This window comes from Barbus barbus, assembly GCF_936440315.1.
Source record: "Barbus barbus genome assembly, chromosome: 32".
Classification (NCBI taxonomy): domain Eukaryota; kingdom Metazoa; phylum Chordata; class Actinopteri; order Cypriniformes; family Cyprinidae; genus Barbus; species Barbus barbus.
In genome coordinates this window covers 14,739,367-14,757,902 of record NC_136760.1, presented here as the reverse complement: position 1 = coordinate 14,757,902, position 18,536 = coordinate 14,739,367, and the positions used below count along the sequence as shown (strand labels likewise).

The following is an 18,536-nucleotide window of genomic DNA, read 5'->3' as shown; positions in this document are numbered from 1 at the left end:
GCGGCATGGAAGTCGCCGCTCGGCATCCCGCCTTAGCCCACTGCAAGTCCGCGTGGGAGTTCGGCGGGATCACCGCGAGTGCCGCGAGTCCACTGGCCGCGAGCCCTCCTGTCTGCCGATCGCGGGAGAAGTTCGCCGCTGTCCGCGGCTCCCAACCTCGCCGCTCACACCGAGCCCGCCGTTCGCGGGAGATCACGCCGCTACCTGCGGTTCACCCAAGTCCGCCGTCCGTGGGGAAAGCCAACCCACCGTCGGCGGCTTCACCGAGCCCGCCGTTCGCGGGAGATCAACGCTGCCGTCCGCGGGGAAAGCCAACCCGCCGTCGGCGGCTCCCCCTATTCACGCCGCCATCCGCGGCTTCCCTGTGCACGCCGCCGATCCGCCTCTGACTCAATGCCCGCCGGCCAGCCTCTGACTCAATGCCCGCCGGATTGCCGCTGACTCATGCCCATCGGCCGCCGATACCCTCTCCGTGGATCAAGTCCACATGTCACGGCCAGGAGAGCCGTGTTTGTTTGTCTTTTTGTGCCCACAGGAACATTTTAAACACCTTGTCATGTCTTGTCTTGTCCATGGAGACTCGTCTGGGGCAGGCGGCTCCTTGAATTGTGGCCATGGAGGCCAGTCGCAGCCGCTTGCCCCCCCTGTCGCAGAAGTGGAGGAGGTTGCTGAGGGACCCTGTGAGGGCCCCTGACTCCTCGTCATGCCCAGAGGAAGCCTCAGCTTCCTAGCCAGCCCAGGAGGGCTTCTGGTTCCTGTGGGATGTCCTGTCCTGTTTGTCTGACCCTGGAGGGTTTCTGTCGGGTCTTTGTACTGTTTTGTCTGTCTAGCCCTGGAGGGCTCCTGATACCCCCTGGATTCCCCATGGAAATTTTGGGGGGGGGTAGTAGAGCTCTGGGTGGAGTGGGTGGGCCGAAGTAGGATGCCATGGCCACAGTTACCACCTGCCATGGCCTCCTGAGCTCCCTGCTCTGCCATGGGTTCTGTCTGTTCCGCTCTGGAGGTCCCCGTCCTGTGGTCCGTGTCTGTCCTGAGAGGCCTCCAGAGCGCCCACCCCCCCTCCCCGATGGAACTGTTAAGGCTCGGGACGAGCCTTTCGGGAGGGGGGGAGTTATGTCAGGGAACTGTCGTGTGTCATGTGTTCCTGCCCCTTATGTCCACATTTGGCTTGTTTCCTGTCCTTGTTAAGCGTAATCATTAGTTAATTCTTGTCTAGCCGTGTTCGTCTCGTTATCCATGATTTACCTGTGTATATTAGTCCTGTCTGTTCAGTTAAACTTCGTCTGGTCTACTCGTTATCCCCGGTGTTGGATGTCTGTGTCTTAACCTGCCCTGCCCTGCCTTGCCTTGCCTTGATGTCAGTAAAATGTGTTATTTGAGTTTATATCCTCGTCTGCGTGTTCCTGGTTCCTCCCTCGTGTGTGCACCGTGACAGCACAATGAAAAAACATGATTTTTGAAAATTGTTAAAAACTGAGTTCTCTCTTTATGCAAATTAACTCTTGATATATAAAAACAAATCTATTGAACATCACCGTTCAAATGTTTGAGGTCGGGTATTTTTTAATTTATTTAGTTTTTTGAATAACTCAATATTTTTATTTAATAAAGACACATTAAATTGATGAAAAGTGACAGTATAAATATTTATAATGTTACAAATGATTGCTAACTTTCTATTCATCAAATAATTAATAACCTTAAAAATATTAAGCAGCTCAACAGTTTTCAACATTGATAGTAATAAGAAATATTTCTTGAGCACCAAATCAGCATATTAGAATGATTTTTGCAGGATCATGTGATATTGTAATAATAATTTTTGATCAAATAAATAGTCGTATTTCAAAAACATAAAAAATACCAACCCCGAACTTTTAAACGGTAGTGTTTATATTATGTATGTATGCGTATTCATTCAAATACGGTTAGCACTAACATTTATGTTAAAAGTGAGAAAAGTAATAATTCATTACATTAATATAGCGCTTTTCTAGGCACTCAAAATGCTTTACATTGTGTCTTTACTAATGTATCTTAATGTGTCTTTACTAAAATGTATTTTTTTTTACTTGTTTCTGGGTCCATGCTTTTTCAAATGGATGAGAAAGAATACAAATAATGAGAAGAAATGTGCTCCACTAAGAAGGAAATGTAATACATGCAGTGAAAGTCCAATAAAAGGATAAGCAGTATAAATCAAAATATTTCATGTTCTCTTCTCTACAGCCATCAAATTGAGACTGCAGTCGATCCGTTTCATTTGAAACAGTCCGCTGTAGTCATCCACCAAAAAAATGTAATGGCCCTTCTCATATTGTTATCACTCAAAATGTTGTTTGAGGTCAACTGTATTATTTTTACTCTGTCTTTTCTCCACATCTGTCCTCTGCCATATTATCGGTTCTGTGAGGTTCCTGTTATAAGCGGATGAGTTTGTTTTGTGGTGGAATCTGAGCCAGTGAACCATGTGGCAGTTGGGGCAAGAAACGCGTTTGAAAACAATCATTATTTTTGCAGTTTCATTTGGTGATGCTAGTGATGCAGAATCAACATGTAAAAAATGCGTTTATGGCTCTCAGCAGCAGAATGTTTGCGGTCGTTGTGTGTGAATAAAGCTAGTTCTCTCCAAGGACACCATCGTTTGAGGTTTGCGACTCACATGTCATATTACAAGAGCTTGTGTTCTGAGATGTCAGGTGTTTGAGGCCGAGAGATGCGATGATACTTTGATTCAGCCGAGAGGTTTTCGAGTTCTGATGGGAAGACTAACAGGCGAATGCTATTGCTCAGTTCTCTGATTTCCAAGAACTAAGTGACGTGGCTTTCTGCCCAGAATCTTTTATATTGCCAATCCTAACAGAGAGCTGTCATGTTAAACCAGCAGCTCAGGCTGTAGTAAAACGTAATAGCCTACAAATCTATATCCGAACCCCTGGGAGCAGCTCTGCTCCATTATAGAATAAGATTAGCTATATGAAGTCACAGCACTTCGATTTGAATCATCATTACTGTGAAGCTAATATTAGAGAGCGTAGGATTCATCAATGGTGTTTGTGCTGTATGCCATTGTGTAGAATTTTGACTCATCGAATTATGTCAAACATTGTCTTTGAAATAAACAAGTTGGATTGAGTTGATGTCGTGAAATGATGGTATGAGAAAACAGTAACCACAGTTTTTATTTAATGGAAAAAATTATATCGGAATCAATGGTGTAAATAATAGTTTACACCTGTCAATGTGTAAAACTATGAAATTGCTAGTAAATTTTGCAATTAATTACAAAGAAATGGCAAGTAGCGCATTAAATTAAGCATTGAAATGTTAAAGTAATAAGACTAGAATTTGTTTTTTTTCAATAATGTTTTACAACTTTAAAACTTTATTTATAACTTTACAGCGTTTATTTACAACTTCGTGCATAAATTTTAGTGAAAAGTATCAGTTTTAACATTAAAAAAAGAGTGAGGTAAGATGGAAGTAGTGAAACATTTAATATTTGACAACTGCTTTATGATATAAATGTTAAACGTCTAGTAATATTCAGTAATGCAAACTGAAATATGGCCATTTTGGATTTAAAATGTAATATCATTTATGTGATTCATATAATTCCTTACTGAATGTGACGAGGCAAGAAACGTTTTGCATTTTCGACATATTAGGCATTCAAATAAAAGTGCATGTGTCAAATATTATTTCAAATATTATTAGCAAATGGTTGTAAATGGTTACTTTCCAACTAGAATTAGACATAGAATTCCCTTGACTGTTGCATTTCTTTATGCTTTGTGGTTACGGCCTTGGTTATTTGTGAAATTTGCTAGCAATTTCTGAGTGAAAATTGCTTCAGAGTAAATCCTATACCATTTTTTTTTCAGTCTAATACAGGCAAAAGATAATTACATTTTTATTTTCATTTGCTTTTTGTGTTCTCTTTTAAAAATGAATTATACTTTCTTGTGTTTAGGTGAGGATGTGGAGGAGAAGAACGTTCTGGTACTGAGTTACCCTCAATACTGTCGGTACCGTTCCATCATCGCACGGCTTCGTGAGCGGCCCACCTCCCTCCTGACGGACCATGTGGTACTGGCCCTGGGGGGAATCGCCTCCCTCACCAACAACACCCAGATCCTGTACTGCAGGGACACTTTTGAGCACCCCACGCTGGTGGAGAACGAGAGCGTGTGTGATGAATTCGGTAAGTAGATTTTTATTGAAACTGTATGATCTTGGGTCTGAAACAAACTCTACGCAAGTACATCAATGCAAACGCTTCATGTTTTTGTGCACTTTGTGTAGAAATTGTCTGATATTTAATTTTTATGACTGATAGCGATATAGTTTTTTTATGTTTAGAGTAATTGTTTGATAACAACATGTAGAAGTAGTTTTTTATTAATATCTGCATTACTACAGAAAAATATTAATAATCATTATTTTGATTACTGTTACGGTTTTAATCATTATATGAAGAGTTCATTTACAAAAACCGATAACGCCGTTTTTTGTTTTTATTTTTATTACGCATTCCAAGTAATATCAATCAAACTGCAGTTGGGTTGTTTTGATTAAGTAATAATAACTTGCACAAATACAGGTAATTTACAAAATTAAAGTTCATTGAAAGTATGCTTTTTTTACATATTAAAAGTTTGTTTTATAGCAAAAGCAGATAACTCCCAACAGTCTTTTTTTTTGGCAAAAGCAGATAACTCCACATTTCATGTTTTAGAGTTTAAAAAAACACGTTTAATCTTTATAATCTCTTTAGATGACAATGTAGATGCCTGACAAATGTTGTTGTTGTTGTGATCATAGACTGTATGGATGTGATTACACACAATACACGGAGGTTTTCCCTCACCGTTGTAACGCTCTGCTTTTGCAAGGCTCCGTGAAAACGTTTCAGCCTTTATTTTCCTTTTTCGCCGTTCTGTTCGTTCTGTCCGTTTGTCGGAATTATCCATCCTCAATTACTTTTAGTCAGCTTTGACAAAACTCCTCTCAGCTAGCACGTCTTTTCAAGTGAAAGCAGCCTTGTCACCTGACCTGAATACAGCGCGCTGATTCGCTAGAATGGGCTTATCGGCTTCTGTTCAAAAACAACAAGGGCGCTTGTCGGCTTCTGCAGTAAAACGTGAACTTGCGATGCCTTGAAAGTGGACAATACCGGCTTTTTGGACAAAATGTGTTTAGGGTTCAGATTGCATTATATGTGGAGAATAATGCACGACAATCAGCTCATTTTTTTTTTAAAGTGCCCTTTATCAGTTTTTGCAAATTAACTCTTTATATATATGATGAATTGTCTTAACTAAATGCTCCATTTTTTGTCAAATATTATGCTCCACATTTCAAACTTAAGAATGATTACATGTTATTTAAAAAGTTTAATATAATAGATACAATACAATAGACCTGATAATAAATAACCAATAGCCTAAGTTGAAAAGTGTGGAAATCTGTAAAAATATTGGTCAAACTGATCAGTTTAAAAGTAACTTGAGGTTTGTTATTACCACAATAATGAAGAAATTAATGTTTAGCATTTCAACACTACCACTAAGGATGGGTATCGTTTGAATTTTATCAATTCCAATTATTGAGACTTTTTTTAAATGGAGGATGTAGTTCTCACAATTCTGAAGAAAAAAATATTAGACAACTAAATCTCCTGAAATGTATGAATGGAATGATTCATTGACTCGCTCAAGATTTACTTGTTTCATAAGTGGATTAATCAGTGTTTTTGAAGGAATTTCTTGAATGAATGAATCAAAGACAAATACATTTTTAACAGCCACTTTTTGCCAGCTAAAAATAAAAGATGTCCACACAGGAATTGATAGGTGGAATTCAAATTATACATTTACAACAAGTATCCGATTCCTGACCTTAAGTATCCGATTCTGGAATTGGAATTGATTTTCGATTCCCAACCCTAACTACATTCTTGCAATGCATTGACCAAACATTTGCATACTTGTGTAAAGTATGTTTCTGACTTTACCATTTAGAGGCTGATTACTGCTTATTAATTCATATAAAGAGTCATTGCATTGGCATAATTGAGTGAAGAAAGAATGCATGAATGGAGGATTGATGGCTAATGGTTCAGTAATTGAGTCTGTAGTCCAAAACAAGACCCTCGTCTTCATTACCTGACTGACGATGGGCTGCTATATGAGCACAGACAGCTTTCTCTGTTGGTGTACAAACAGGAATGAGTGACTTTGAGCTGGTGATTGAAACAGACACTCGTGGCTTTTAGCCTGTCGAGATGAGAGTCGAGAGCTTGTTGTATGTAAGAGTAGAACACTCACATGAACTGAAAGCCTGTTTTTACACTGAGGTCTGAGTCCGTCACAGTCCGTCTGCTTGTGTCAGTAACTTATTTTTTCAAAAGGGCTGCTTTGATATCAAAAACAGCATTTCCCGCTTTTTGCTGACGGTTAAAAAACCTCAACTGTGCATGTAATTACTGGCTGTAAATGGCGGTCTTTCTCTGATCTGTGCATGATCACGGATTGTGTTTGCAGTGTGCAGTGATGGCATTGCTATGTAACTAACAGTGTTTGTTTTAATATTCTCTGTCGTGTTGTGTTTACACTGTCATGCATTTTCAAAACTGACTACACTCTAAAAAAATGGTGCTATATAGCACTAAAAGTGGTTCTTGGCTCGTAATCATAGGGGAACCACTATCTTCAAAGGTGCTATACAGCACCTTTGTTAAAGAGGTGCCATATTGCACTGTATTTCTTCAACAAAAATGGTGCTAAACAGCACCAACAGTGGTTCTTTGGCTCGTAAAGAACCTTTTAAAGGAGCTTAACAGGTTCTTTGTATGGCAGTTTTGCTATATAGCACCTTAATCACCCCAAAGAACTGCTGAAGAACCATACAGGAGCTTAACAGGTTCTGTATATGGTAGCGGTCCCAAAGAACTGGTGAAGAACCTCAGAAGAACCACTGAAGCACCAAGATTTGGTGCTATACAGCACCAAAAGTGGTTCCCCTGTGATTACAAGCCAAAGAACCACTTTTAGTGCTATATAGCACCATTTTTTTTAGAGTGTAGGTTTTAAGGAAGCACTGTATAAATATGCTGATTTTGGGTCATGTTCACCAGATCACAATCAGATGTGTTTATTAAGGGGCCATTTACACAAAACTCATTTCTGCAAAAACAGCTAAATGGAGCAGGGCAGTTTTGAGAGACATTTAATTTTTTTTTAGAAGCTGAAAGTATTTTATCTTGACCATCTGTTCTAAAAATATGATGCACATGGTGTAAGATGCTAAAAAAACAGTTGTGTGTGTATATAGGCTAATAAAATAAATATTAAAAAAATATTATGTTTAAAATCGACCAATCATAGTTGAGCTCATTAATTGGCTATTTGTTTATGGTCGCCATAAACCATCCCGATTAAAAAGATCATTCAAAAAATGAAAATTCTGTCATCATTTACTCACCCTCGTGCCATTTCTTTTTTTTTTTTTTTTTTTTCTGTAGAGCACAAAAGAAGATATTTTGAAGAATGTTGGTAACCAAACAGTTGCTGGTAGTCATTGATTTGAGAAGTATTTTTTTTTCCATACTATGGAAGTCAATGGCTACTGTCAACTGTTTGGTTACCAACATTCTTCAAAATATCTTCTTTTGTGCTCTACAGAACAAAGAAACTCATACAGATTTGGAGCAACTTGAGGGTGAGTAAATGATGACAGAATTTTCATTTCTGGGTGAACAATCCCTTTAAAGCAGTGTACATTTTCTGAATGAAAAATGCTATTTTCTATTTTCTGCACTGATTTTTTGGATAAATCTGTGAGATTGGATTTAAATATATTAAAATATGTTAAATGGAGCTGTGCTGAGAGTATTTGTTGTGGTAACTGAAACCTTAATCAAATTATCCATAGTAAATAGTAAACAAACACACAGATACACCCTTTGGAAGCCTTCGGGCTCTTGTACAGTATATTTAGTTCCTATAGCACTATAACTTCAATGCATTACTAAAGTTTCCTGTATGTGAAATGAAACTCAATAGTATTATATTCACTAACGTGTCAAGGCCTTCATATAAATCCTTCAATGACATCAGTTTTTTTTATTACAGTACATACTTAACAAAACAAGACATTCTGTAAGTGATCCGAATCTTGAAATGGTCTTTAAATACTTCAGAGTTTGTGTTTGGCATATTCAAACAACAGTGGGTTTGCGTGCAGTTCGCTTTTCCATACATGCTGCCAGTTAAAAAAGAGAGGCTCCAGTTTACGTGCATGACTTCCTGTTGGAAAAATGCTGGGTTACTGAATGCTGTTTTGCAAAAGACGATAGAGCTGTTTACATAAGAGCAGTTGACAAGATAGGTGAACAAACTGACAGTGAGTAATACGATTGAGTAAATGGCTCCCAATGACTTTAATGGATGTCCTTAGGTTTCTCTGATTGCTTAAAAACACAGCGTTCTGCTCAAAAAGCATGCTCTTGTCTCTGAAAGTTTAACACGAGGGGTTCTGCTCAAATAGGACGGCCTGCAGGGATTTGAATACCCAGATTAAAATGTCTTTGTTCTCACCAGGGCTTTAAACACAACCACAGCACTCTGTATTGAAACCCGAAGAAGACGTTCTTTTAAACTTCGTAGGGTGTGTTATTTATTAAGGCTTTAGTTCAACATATGAAGTCATTGTTCATGTAAAGGCTACCGTACACTAGATTTGTTACAGAGGGGTAGATCTGATGTTTTGGTTTGGCCATTGGGTATGAGAGTGGGGGAAACAAATATTTCTAGTGCTTTTTATGCTCGAAGTGACGGCTACAGTTGGCAGAAAACTTGGCAGTTTTTGAATCGAATAATAGTGCTTCCAAGGGCTTGGCGATGAAGAGGGGAGTTCTACAGAACTGAGAGAGGTCCAGTAGAAGAAAGATGAAAATGGAAAGCAGTGCTATTTAAGGAAAAATACAGTTGGAATGGTGCAGATGTGATATTGAATATTTTTAGTCATTTAATGGTGCAGATGTGATATTGAATATTTTTAGTCATTTGTTCCTCTGTTAATGGAAATAACTGGGTTTGACTCACTCGTTAAGTAGTTTATTGATATACTGCTATAGTTTTTTTTCCTAATAGTTTGAATTAGATCTTATTTTTACAGTTTCTGTTTTTATTTAATGTTTTAGTAATTTGATGTTTTTGTTATTTGTTGTTATTTATATATATATATATATATTTTTTTTACATTATGTACGTGTACTATGTATATTTACTATGTATATATAAATATACACACGTACAGTATATATTTTGAAAATATTTACGTTTATACATTTGCATGTGTTTGTATTTATATATACATAATAAATATACACAGTATACACACATATATTATGTAAACAAAAACTTTTATTTTGGATGTGATTAATCGCGATGAATTGTTTGATAGCACATATATATATATATATATATATATATATATATATATATATATATATATATATATATATATATATAGTTTGTAATAAGTTTTAGTTTTTAATTTTAGATTTAGAAGTAGACAAAAAATGAGAAATGTTGGCTCGTCTTCTTGCTGAAAGAAAATTCGTAACGTTTTTTTATATATTTTATTTTATTTCTATTAGTTTATTTCAAGCAATGTAAATGCTTTTTATTGTTTTAATTGTAGTTAGATATTTATTTTACAAGTAATTAAAATAATATTAGTCATCTTGTTTTTTGTGAGATTTTTTTTTCAACCTCTCTCTGACCCTAACAATAAAAATGGAATTTTTTTTGCTACTGTATCTTTTCAAATTTAAATTAGCGACTTTTATCTGCACCATCCTTAAGTAACCACCACTAAAGCTGCATCACATTGCGATAGATTCACAAAACAATATGTGTTGAAATGTGTTGCTCAAACTGTTGATATTAGACCAAAATTATCAGAGATTGGATTTAAAAATATAACTTAAACAGCATGTTTGTATTGCTGGGATTTTTCAGCGGGATCTGCAGAGCTGTAGGTGCTACACACAGCCAGAAACAGCACAAGGTTTGACTGACTTTACCCCATTGTACTCGCTTTGCTGTTTAGGAACAAAAGTATCTATACTTCTTCCTGCTTATTACCTTAACACCAAATAAGTGTTGGTTTGTAAGTGTGTACATATTTACGTATCCAGCTGACAACAGGAAGTTCAGAGTTTCAGAGCAAGTCATTTTTGTAGCTCAGTTTCAATGCTCTTTTTGGATTAGGGTGGACATGTTTTGAGTTACTATATGTTTTCGTAGTCTAATGAACTCTTTTATCTCAACAGATCAAGAGATCAACAGATATGACCCTTTTATTAGAAAGACACTGCCAAATCCTTCCCTACAAAACAAGGGAGAATAAAAGCCAGAGAGAAAGATAGAGGGAAATACTTTTATCTGGATGTAAGGGGTTTGGTGTGGGGGAGAGACTGGAAGATGCAGGGAATGTTTAGACGGACGTAGTTAATGTGACAGTGGGGGGTGAGGGGGGTTGTACTGGTGAATTATTGAAGAGAGTTTGTAGGTTGATGCCATGTAATGGCCACACTATTATTCCTCTCTCTTGATTCATTTCCTGCCTCTCATGAGGTTATTTTTAGGAGGTCAGTGCTATTATGTGAGCGTATACTTATGATTTTACTGCATAATAGCTGCATTATGGGTTACACACATTTTCTCTGGCGCTTCAGAGAAGCAGCTAATGTTCTCAAGTTGTTCTTATCATTGTGACATGTGCTGTGTGGCAAGTGATCTCATCTCTTTGTTCCTCGCAGTGGTTTATTGCTCCTCCGCACAGCATTGGGATTAGTGATGGGAATCGGCAGGAATTTAATTATTTGGTTCTGATTCCACTTAATGATTCTGCTTTCATAATGATTTCATTAACTGTTTTTAGTACCTGTAAGGAAGCACCAAATAATTGATCTTAACTGTATTATACAATGAAGTGTATTTTGTATTTATATTTTGTATTTGTATTTAAAAATTGTATATATAATTTTTGGGGGGCTAAGAAAGTAAGAAAAAATTCAGCTAATTGAAACATTTTATCTCACATTTCAGACTTTTTTCCTCTTACTTCTGTAAAAAAAAAATCTGAATTGTGGAATATAATCAGAATTTTGACTTCTTTCAAGAATCCAAGTGTACATATTGTAATTCTGAGTTTATATCTCACAATTGTGACTTTTTTTTCTCAGAATTCTATGTTTATAACTTTCAGTTGTTGTTGTTTTTCGCTATTGCAAAAAAAAAACCAAAATCTCACAATTCTGACTTTTTCAGAAAAATGTAAACTTGGAACTGCGAGACAGAAGTTGGAATTTTGTGTTTATGTCTCGTAATTTTGACTCTTTTAACAGATGTGCAAGAAAAAAAGTCTGAATTGTGAGACAAAAAGTCACAATTACCATTTTTTATTGTTTATTGCATGGTGGAAACATAAAATGTTATTTTGTTAAGTTTTTTTCTGGCGCTTTTGTGTGTGTGTGTGTGTGTGTGTGTGTGTGTGCATATATATATATATATATAAACACTGTAAAAAAAAAAGTCAACTTAAAATACTTTGTTACCCCGCTGCCTTGAAATTTTAAGTTTAGTGTTAAGTTGTACTAAATGACAACTTAGATATTTGCGTTGAAAAAACTTAAAATTTTAAGGCAGCCGGTTAACAAATTATTTTAAGTTGAAACCACTTTTATTTTTTACAGGGTATATATATAAATATATATATATATCAATGTAAAATTTTATGAAAATAAATAAATAACTTGACAGCTTGGCAAAAAGGCTCAGGAAACAATGAATAATTAATATAGTTGCAATTTTTGCTTTGTCTTATTGTATTGTTTTGCGGCAACAAGTTAATAAGAACATAAGAATAAGAAGCAGTTCTCAATTCCCACTTGAGACAGAATCCCTCATCTGTTTAAGGATATGCAAAAAGAATGCTTAAGAAAACCCACTTCTGTATTAGCGTGAATGGATTTGATGGGCAGACAGAGTGGATGCTGGGTAATCCAGCAGGGGCTGAGCTATGTGACGGGAATGCTGTGTGTATGATTACAGCGTGATTGATGCCCACTGCTGGGGGGATTATTAATGATAGCGTGTTGTTCAGCGAGAAGATAGACCCATTAATATTTCTCATCAAGACGCCACTCAGTTTCAACTATTCAATGGTAATAATTTGCTTTGAAATAAAACGGATTACATGCAATGACACGTTTTCCTCCTTTATCGCGGTTTTGAATTGCAGAGGGCGTTGGGGTAAAGTGCGTTCCGGTTTCGTCTGCTCCTTCATTTAGTTGGCATGTTTACCACATACACTGCAATAAAAATGGGTCATTTATTTTCCTTCCCTGCAGATCTCAGCAGTGCTATCGAAGCGGCCCGCCGCGGCACAAGGAGAAATCTTAAACAGGTCGACAGAAATACGAGAGCTCTTAATAAAACATTTGAAGTATTTTAGAAGGCTTGTGGAGTACTGTTGGGGGATTTATGGAGGGTTGAGTATAATGTTAGTATTTTTCAGTTAATGGTAAGAGTGTATTCCTGAACAGGAGTATTTTAACTTGTGGGTCATGACTCAAAAACAAGTTGCATGTTTGTTCTGAAAGGGTCACAGACAGCAGGGAAAACGATTCTAAATGGAAATAGCTTTGCCAAAAATATGAAACCATCAAAATGCGGTTGACTTTTAGTTGTTTATATATTTGGGTCAGTGACATTTTATTTTATTTTATTTTATTTTGTCCCACAATTTTATTATTTGTTATTTTTGTACTATTATATTATTTATATTGTTATAATATTGTATTATTTTAAATGTTATGTGCTACAACTGTCTTGATATTATAATGAATAAAAAGGCCTCATTAAAAAATACTTGGGGGGGGGGCACTAAAGTAGTTTGGCATAATATGTAATAATAATAATCATAATTATTAAATAAATAAATACATAATTAAAACTGTAAACTTTAATACCCTATTAATATTTGAAAAACCTTTTGTCCACCAACTCAAATTCATGTAGCGCAACCAACATGCAGGAAAAAAATAAAAACAAAACAAACAGAAGAAAAAAAAAAGGAAATTATATGATAAAAAAACGCCCCGGCAGACCCTCATGACTGTGTTGAGGTCCATAATTTTTTTTAAATATCACATAATTTGACCTTTTTATGATAAGGAAAGGTTAGGTCAGGTTGAAAAATGTCATAATATGGTGCCGCAAAACCTTAATGATAATTATGAATGAATAAATCTTGATATTTGGAGAAAAGTTTTTTTATTTTAACGCTTTAGAAAATAACATTCACAAAGTGTAAGTCTAGGCTACTTTTTACTTAAAACACTTGAAATTTTTCATGAAAATGGTTTAATGTTTTTAGAAAAATGAAAGCAAAAATAAAAAATGCTCTTCTCTTTTTCATTGACAATCTTACACGTCATTGGCCCATTTAGCATATTGTTGGACATATATGCAGTTCAAGGCAATATTAATTGATTTAAATGCTTGCCGTCCAATTTTAAATCTGGATCCTCGAGCAGATGCGCTCTGGGAGTAGTTCTGGGAGGGAATGGGTGATGGCTTTTGGTTAGTACATGTGGCTTTTGAAAGCTTTGAATAATTGGATGCTGGGAAAGGATTCATCATTGTGTGAGCACGGAAGTAACTTTTTTGTATATTGAGAAACATCAGGCACTCCTTTTTTCTCACCCATAAGGAAGAACAAACATGGAACTGTAAGCAGAATTACCTATTATCCAGTTCATGTTGCAATCAGAGCTTGTCCTCAGGCTTACTTCTTAAGTAAACAAAGCTGCCTCCAAATTGATTCAGCATTTAAAGACTTTCCAGCGAATTTACTGCACTTCTCTTTTCTATTCATGGCCGCCATTTCTTGTTTAACAAGATTCTCTGAACATTACAACTGAATATTTGAGGGTTTGTTTACTTGACAGCACGCATTTGGTGTTCCCCAAAACATAAACCTTCGCTAAGATAAGAACATATCCCACATTCTTTTGAAGATACTCATTTTCTCACATATTTCCCTGCACTAGATTTAATGCTAGTTATTAATACCGTCCAGATGTAGTGTGAGGACGGACTGGCCAGACAAAGATTTTTATGCTGTGATCAGTTCATACAGTAAAAGATGTTTATGATGACTGATTTAAACACTTAACAAGAGTTTACCAAAAAAACAAACAAACAAACAAAAAAATATAGTGGAGCAGAAAAGGTGACGTTTAGAAAAATGTTCTGAAAAATAATTGAAAATATGTGTTATACAAAATTTAATATTTGGTTACCTTACCATATTTTGTTATATTATCAGCACAAACTGTATCAAAATGTAAATCTAAATCTAAAATATTTCTCACACATTACTATGTGCAATTAAAATTTAATGAACAGTATATTTTTATTGGCTTTTCATGTAAGTATCACAACAAAGCATGCCAATACATGAATATGGTACTAGTTCTTTTTGACCAAAATGCAGCAAATACTGTTCCATATCGATCTATATCTGTCTTTTTTCTGTCTTTTTTTTTTTTTTTGGAGCTTGACTGTTCACTTTCATTATGTGGGAAATAATGTCTTGGACATTCTTCATAATTTCACCTTTTGTGTTCCACTGAAGAAGGACAGTCATACAGGCTTGCATTTTATTATTGTGTGAACTATTTTAAAACCACACAGCCATTCAGAAACACAGGAATTTGTAGCCATTACTTACATTAAACAAGGGCTGTGTGCTTCCTAGCTCTTTTTCAGTCTTTTTTTTCCCCCCTAAAAATTGTGCAATGCTTACAGTTGTTTGATTTGTATGAGATCATACTGTAAATTCTGAAATGTTCTTTTTCTTCTGTTCTATTTGATTACATTTTTTTCCCACTTGTTTCACAATCTGAGTTGGATTACTAAAGGTCATGCATTTTTAAAAGCCCATATGCCTCACCCATGTGTCTTATTAAGAATTCAAGGAGAAACCGAAGGGCTGATTCCTTTTTTTCCCACTTGTTTTTCCATTCATAGTCATACTTTGCACATACTTTTTTTCATATGCCATTCTAATTCTTACTCCACTGGCAACAAACCACCTCTTAAAATCACAAAATGTTTTACCTTTGAGTGGAATTTACATAATTGTCTGGTGAGGTATGATATTCCTCCCATTTCATAATGAATAAAATACACGCTGTCCAGATGCAGATTTTTACGAGTCTTGCCAGCGCGCAGCCTTGAGAAATATCATTCATTGAATAAGTGCTGGCTGTGGTAGGGGGCACATGTAATTTGTGATTTATGCCACTGTGACTGCTGGGTCACTATTTATCAGTTCAAATTAATTCTACAATGGCGTGCTTAGATTTCCCACATGCCAGATCGGTGAAGGATATTCGCTTGTACCTCCAGGAAGCTACGGTTGCCAGTGGAGATATTTTATGAAGTTAACAGCTTCATGTTGGACGTTTTTGGGACATTCCACCCCCGGCTGCAATGAGCATTAGACCAGAAACATACTCTACACTACAACACTGATGCATTTGCAAATGCATGACCAATGCAACACAAGGCTGTTGTACACACAGGAATCACAATTTATTCCACCAAACATTTAAAACTTGTAATCACAGATATACACTATGATATACTTTATTTTACTCAGCCAGCATGCATTAAAAAAAAAGAAAAGAAAAAAGTAAATTTATGCTACAAAAAATTGCTATTTTAAATAAATACTGTTCTTTTCCATTTTGTATTAATCAAAGAATCCTGAAAAAAAATTATCTGAGTTTTCACAGAAATATTAAATATAAATTATTAAGCAGTAGATTATTATCAGTATTAAATGTTTTCAACATTGATAATATGAATAATAAGATTATTATTAATAAGTTTATATAGTTATATAAATATATGTATACAACTTTATTTAAATTATAATAATATTTTATAATATTACTTTTTATTTTTATTTTATTTTTTTTACTGTATTTTTGATTGCATAAATGCAGTCCTGGATCGAATGAGAGATTTTTTTCTACCGACTCCAAATATTTGAACAATATTGTTTACACATTATATGCTCAAATTAATGTAGTATCAGCATATTGGAAGTGCTATATAATCATTTCATTAATCATTTAATAAATAAAAGCAATAAAACAATCTATAGTATATTATTTTTAGCTTGAGACATACATATTTTTCTGATGCATTCGCTCATTTGCATGCATTAGCTCTTGAATTGGCACTATTATCTGAGTTCAGGAGAGAGCTAAATGAAGGGTGAATGATTAGAATGAGGGTAATGCTATTCCAAGAAAATCGGTAAAAAAAGAAGAGTGCTGCATTAATTGCGTCAACTTTTTTAAGCGTGTTAAGCAGCCCACACTAATCGCAGAAATTAAAGCAAGAAAATAAGGTTTTAACAAGGATCAAGTTGGCTCAAGTCTCTGCCAGCCCACTTTGGCTTTTTTTATGAAAGGCTTTTGAAATGAGAACCTTAGTTCCTGCATTGCCCTGGGTTTGAGCTCAGCAGCTGCTCTGTATTCTTTTATAAATCATAAAATGTGTCTGGACAGCATCCCTGAGCAATGAGAACTTCTCAAAGAGGAAAAGAGAGAGAGAGGTGCATAGTCTCCCACATAATTTTCCAGAAAGTGTTTTGTAACGCATCACATCAAATTAAAACCAAATTGCCATTATTTCCACCTAATGTTCCCATGGGGCGTAGGAGGTTTTTCGTTCTGACAGCTGAGAGCACAACAGACTACCTTATTTAAGTGCTGAGCGCCTACACCTTGCTACCATATTCATATATGCCACTAGGGCTGCACAGTATATCAAAATAAAATCAATATCGCAATATGGCTTGGCACAATTGTCAAATCATGCAGGCTGCAACTTAATTAAAAACATATATGCTTTAGCAGTTTCATTATGGCTTGGCACAATTGTCAAATCATGCAGGATTTTTTTTTTTTTTTTTTTTTTTTTACTTTTTTCATAATATCACAATAATAATCCCAATATTGTAATCAGTAATCACAATAAAATCATGAAAATTAATATTGTTTTATGATCATATTGGACTGAAAATATTATTACAACATATTCCTTATTGTGTCTAATATTTATTCATAATATCACAATAATCTCTCAATATTATAATTAATAATTTAAATAAAATCATGACAATTATTATTTTATTGTCATCTTGAATTTAAATTATTTTGTTTAATAGTTTTATTTTAAATATTATTTACAATTATTATTTTATAGTCATTGAATATGCAGTTTTATTACAATATTTCTTATTTTATTTATTTTTTCCCCCATAATATTACAGTAATCTCAATATTATGATCAATAATCACAATAAAGTCATGACATTTTGCATTATTTTATGTTCCTTAGTTTGTTTAACATTTTGTAATACGACAACAATCTTTTATATTATAATCAATAATCACAATAAAATCATGACAGTTATAATTTTACTGTCGTATTGAATTGTCATTGTTATTATCATATATTTATTTATTTTTTGTTTGTTTATTTAATTTTTGCAATCACATTAAACTCAATATTATAATCAGTAATCATGGGTACTATTATTACAATATATTTGTTTCTTTTGTTTCATTTTTTCTAATTTCAGAGTTTTAATATTTTAAGTCATGACAATTTTATGATTTTATGGTCATACTGAATTGGCAGTATTATTACAATACATTCACAACGCATTGCCTATTTTGTTTAATATTTTTGTAATATTCCAATGATCTCAATATTATAATCATTACTCACAATAAAATATTGACAGTTGGTATTATTTTTAGTCATACTGAAAGCAGTGGGAATGTAGCCTATGAAAACTCAAGAGTTTGAGTTGTCATGTTTTCTCAATATTTTCCCAAATCTTGCAGCCCAAAAATAATTTTACCTTCAAAAAAGAAGTAATTTTTCAAAGTTTTTTTTTTTTTTTAATTATAATTTTTTTTTTATAGAGATGCACTCCTCAACAAAATCACCTCACATCCACTCACTCTACAATGATTCATTCTTTCTAAATATGACAGTTCAAGTCATCTGGTGAAAATTCCTGTAAAAACAAAATATCCCAATGTCATTTTTTCCCCAGTATCGTGCAGTCCCACCCATCCCACAATCCTTCCCTCGTGACATTAAACCCACAGTTAAAATTATGTCATCAGCATAACCCAACAAAAATCTGTCATAGACCCATCAGAACATCACATAGCCCCCTAAAGGCCAGAGGGATTAATTGATTCAGACATAAATGGACAAATCACTCCTGTGGACTAGTTTTCCACACACCTATTCTTTATGGATGCTTTGAACATAGTGTCACAAAGTATTTTTTTCCAATAAATCTTAGAAGACAATCCAGGTTTTGGTCGTAGGATTGTCAGGATTGACATTTGAGGTTGC

The 18,536-nt window shown here is 35.0% G+C and overlaps 1 protein-coding gene across 1 annotated transcript in view; it reads left to right on the top strand.

Moving 5' to 3' along the window:
- The window catches only part of LOC306852328 (AT-rich interactive domain-containing protein 5B-like), a 143,180-nt gene that overhangs the window by 33,623 nt on the left and 91,021 nt on the right, over window positions 1-18,536 (top strand). Inside the window, exon 4 of the mRNA XM_079389048.1 lies at window positions 3,974-4,204. Within this exon, the coding sequence (XP_079245174.1) occupies window positions 3,974-4,204 (231 nt within the window). The remainder of the gene's footprint in view (window positions 1-3,973; window positions 4,205-18,536) is intronic.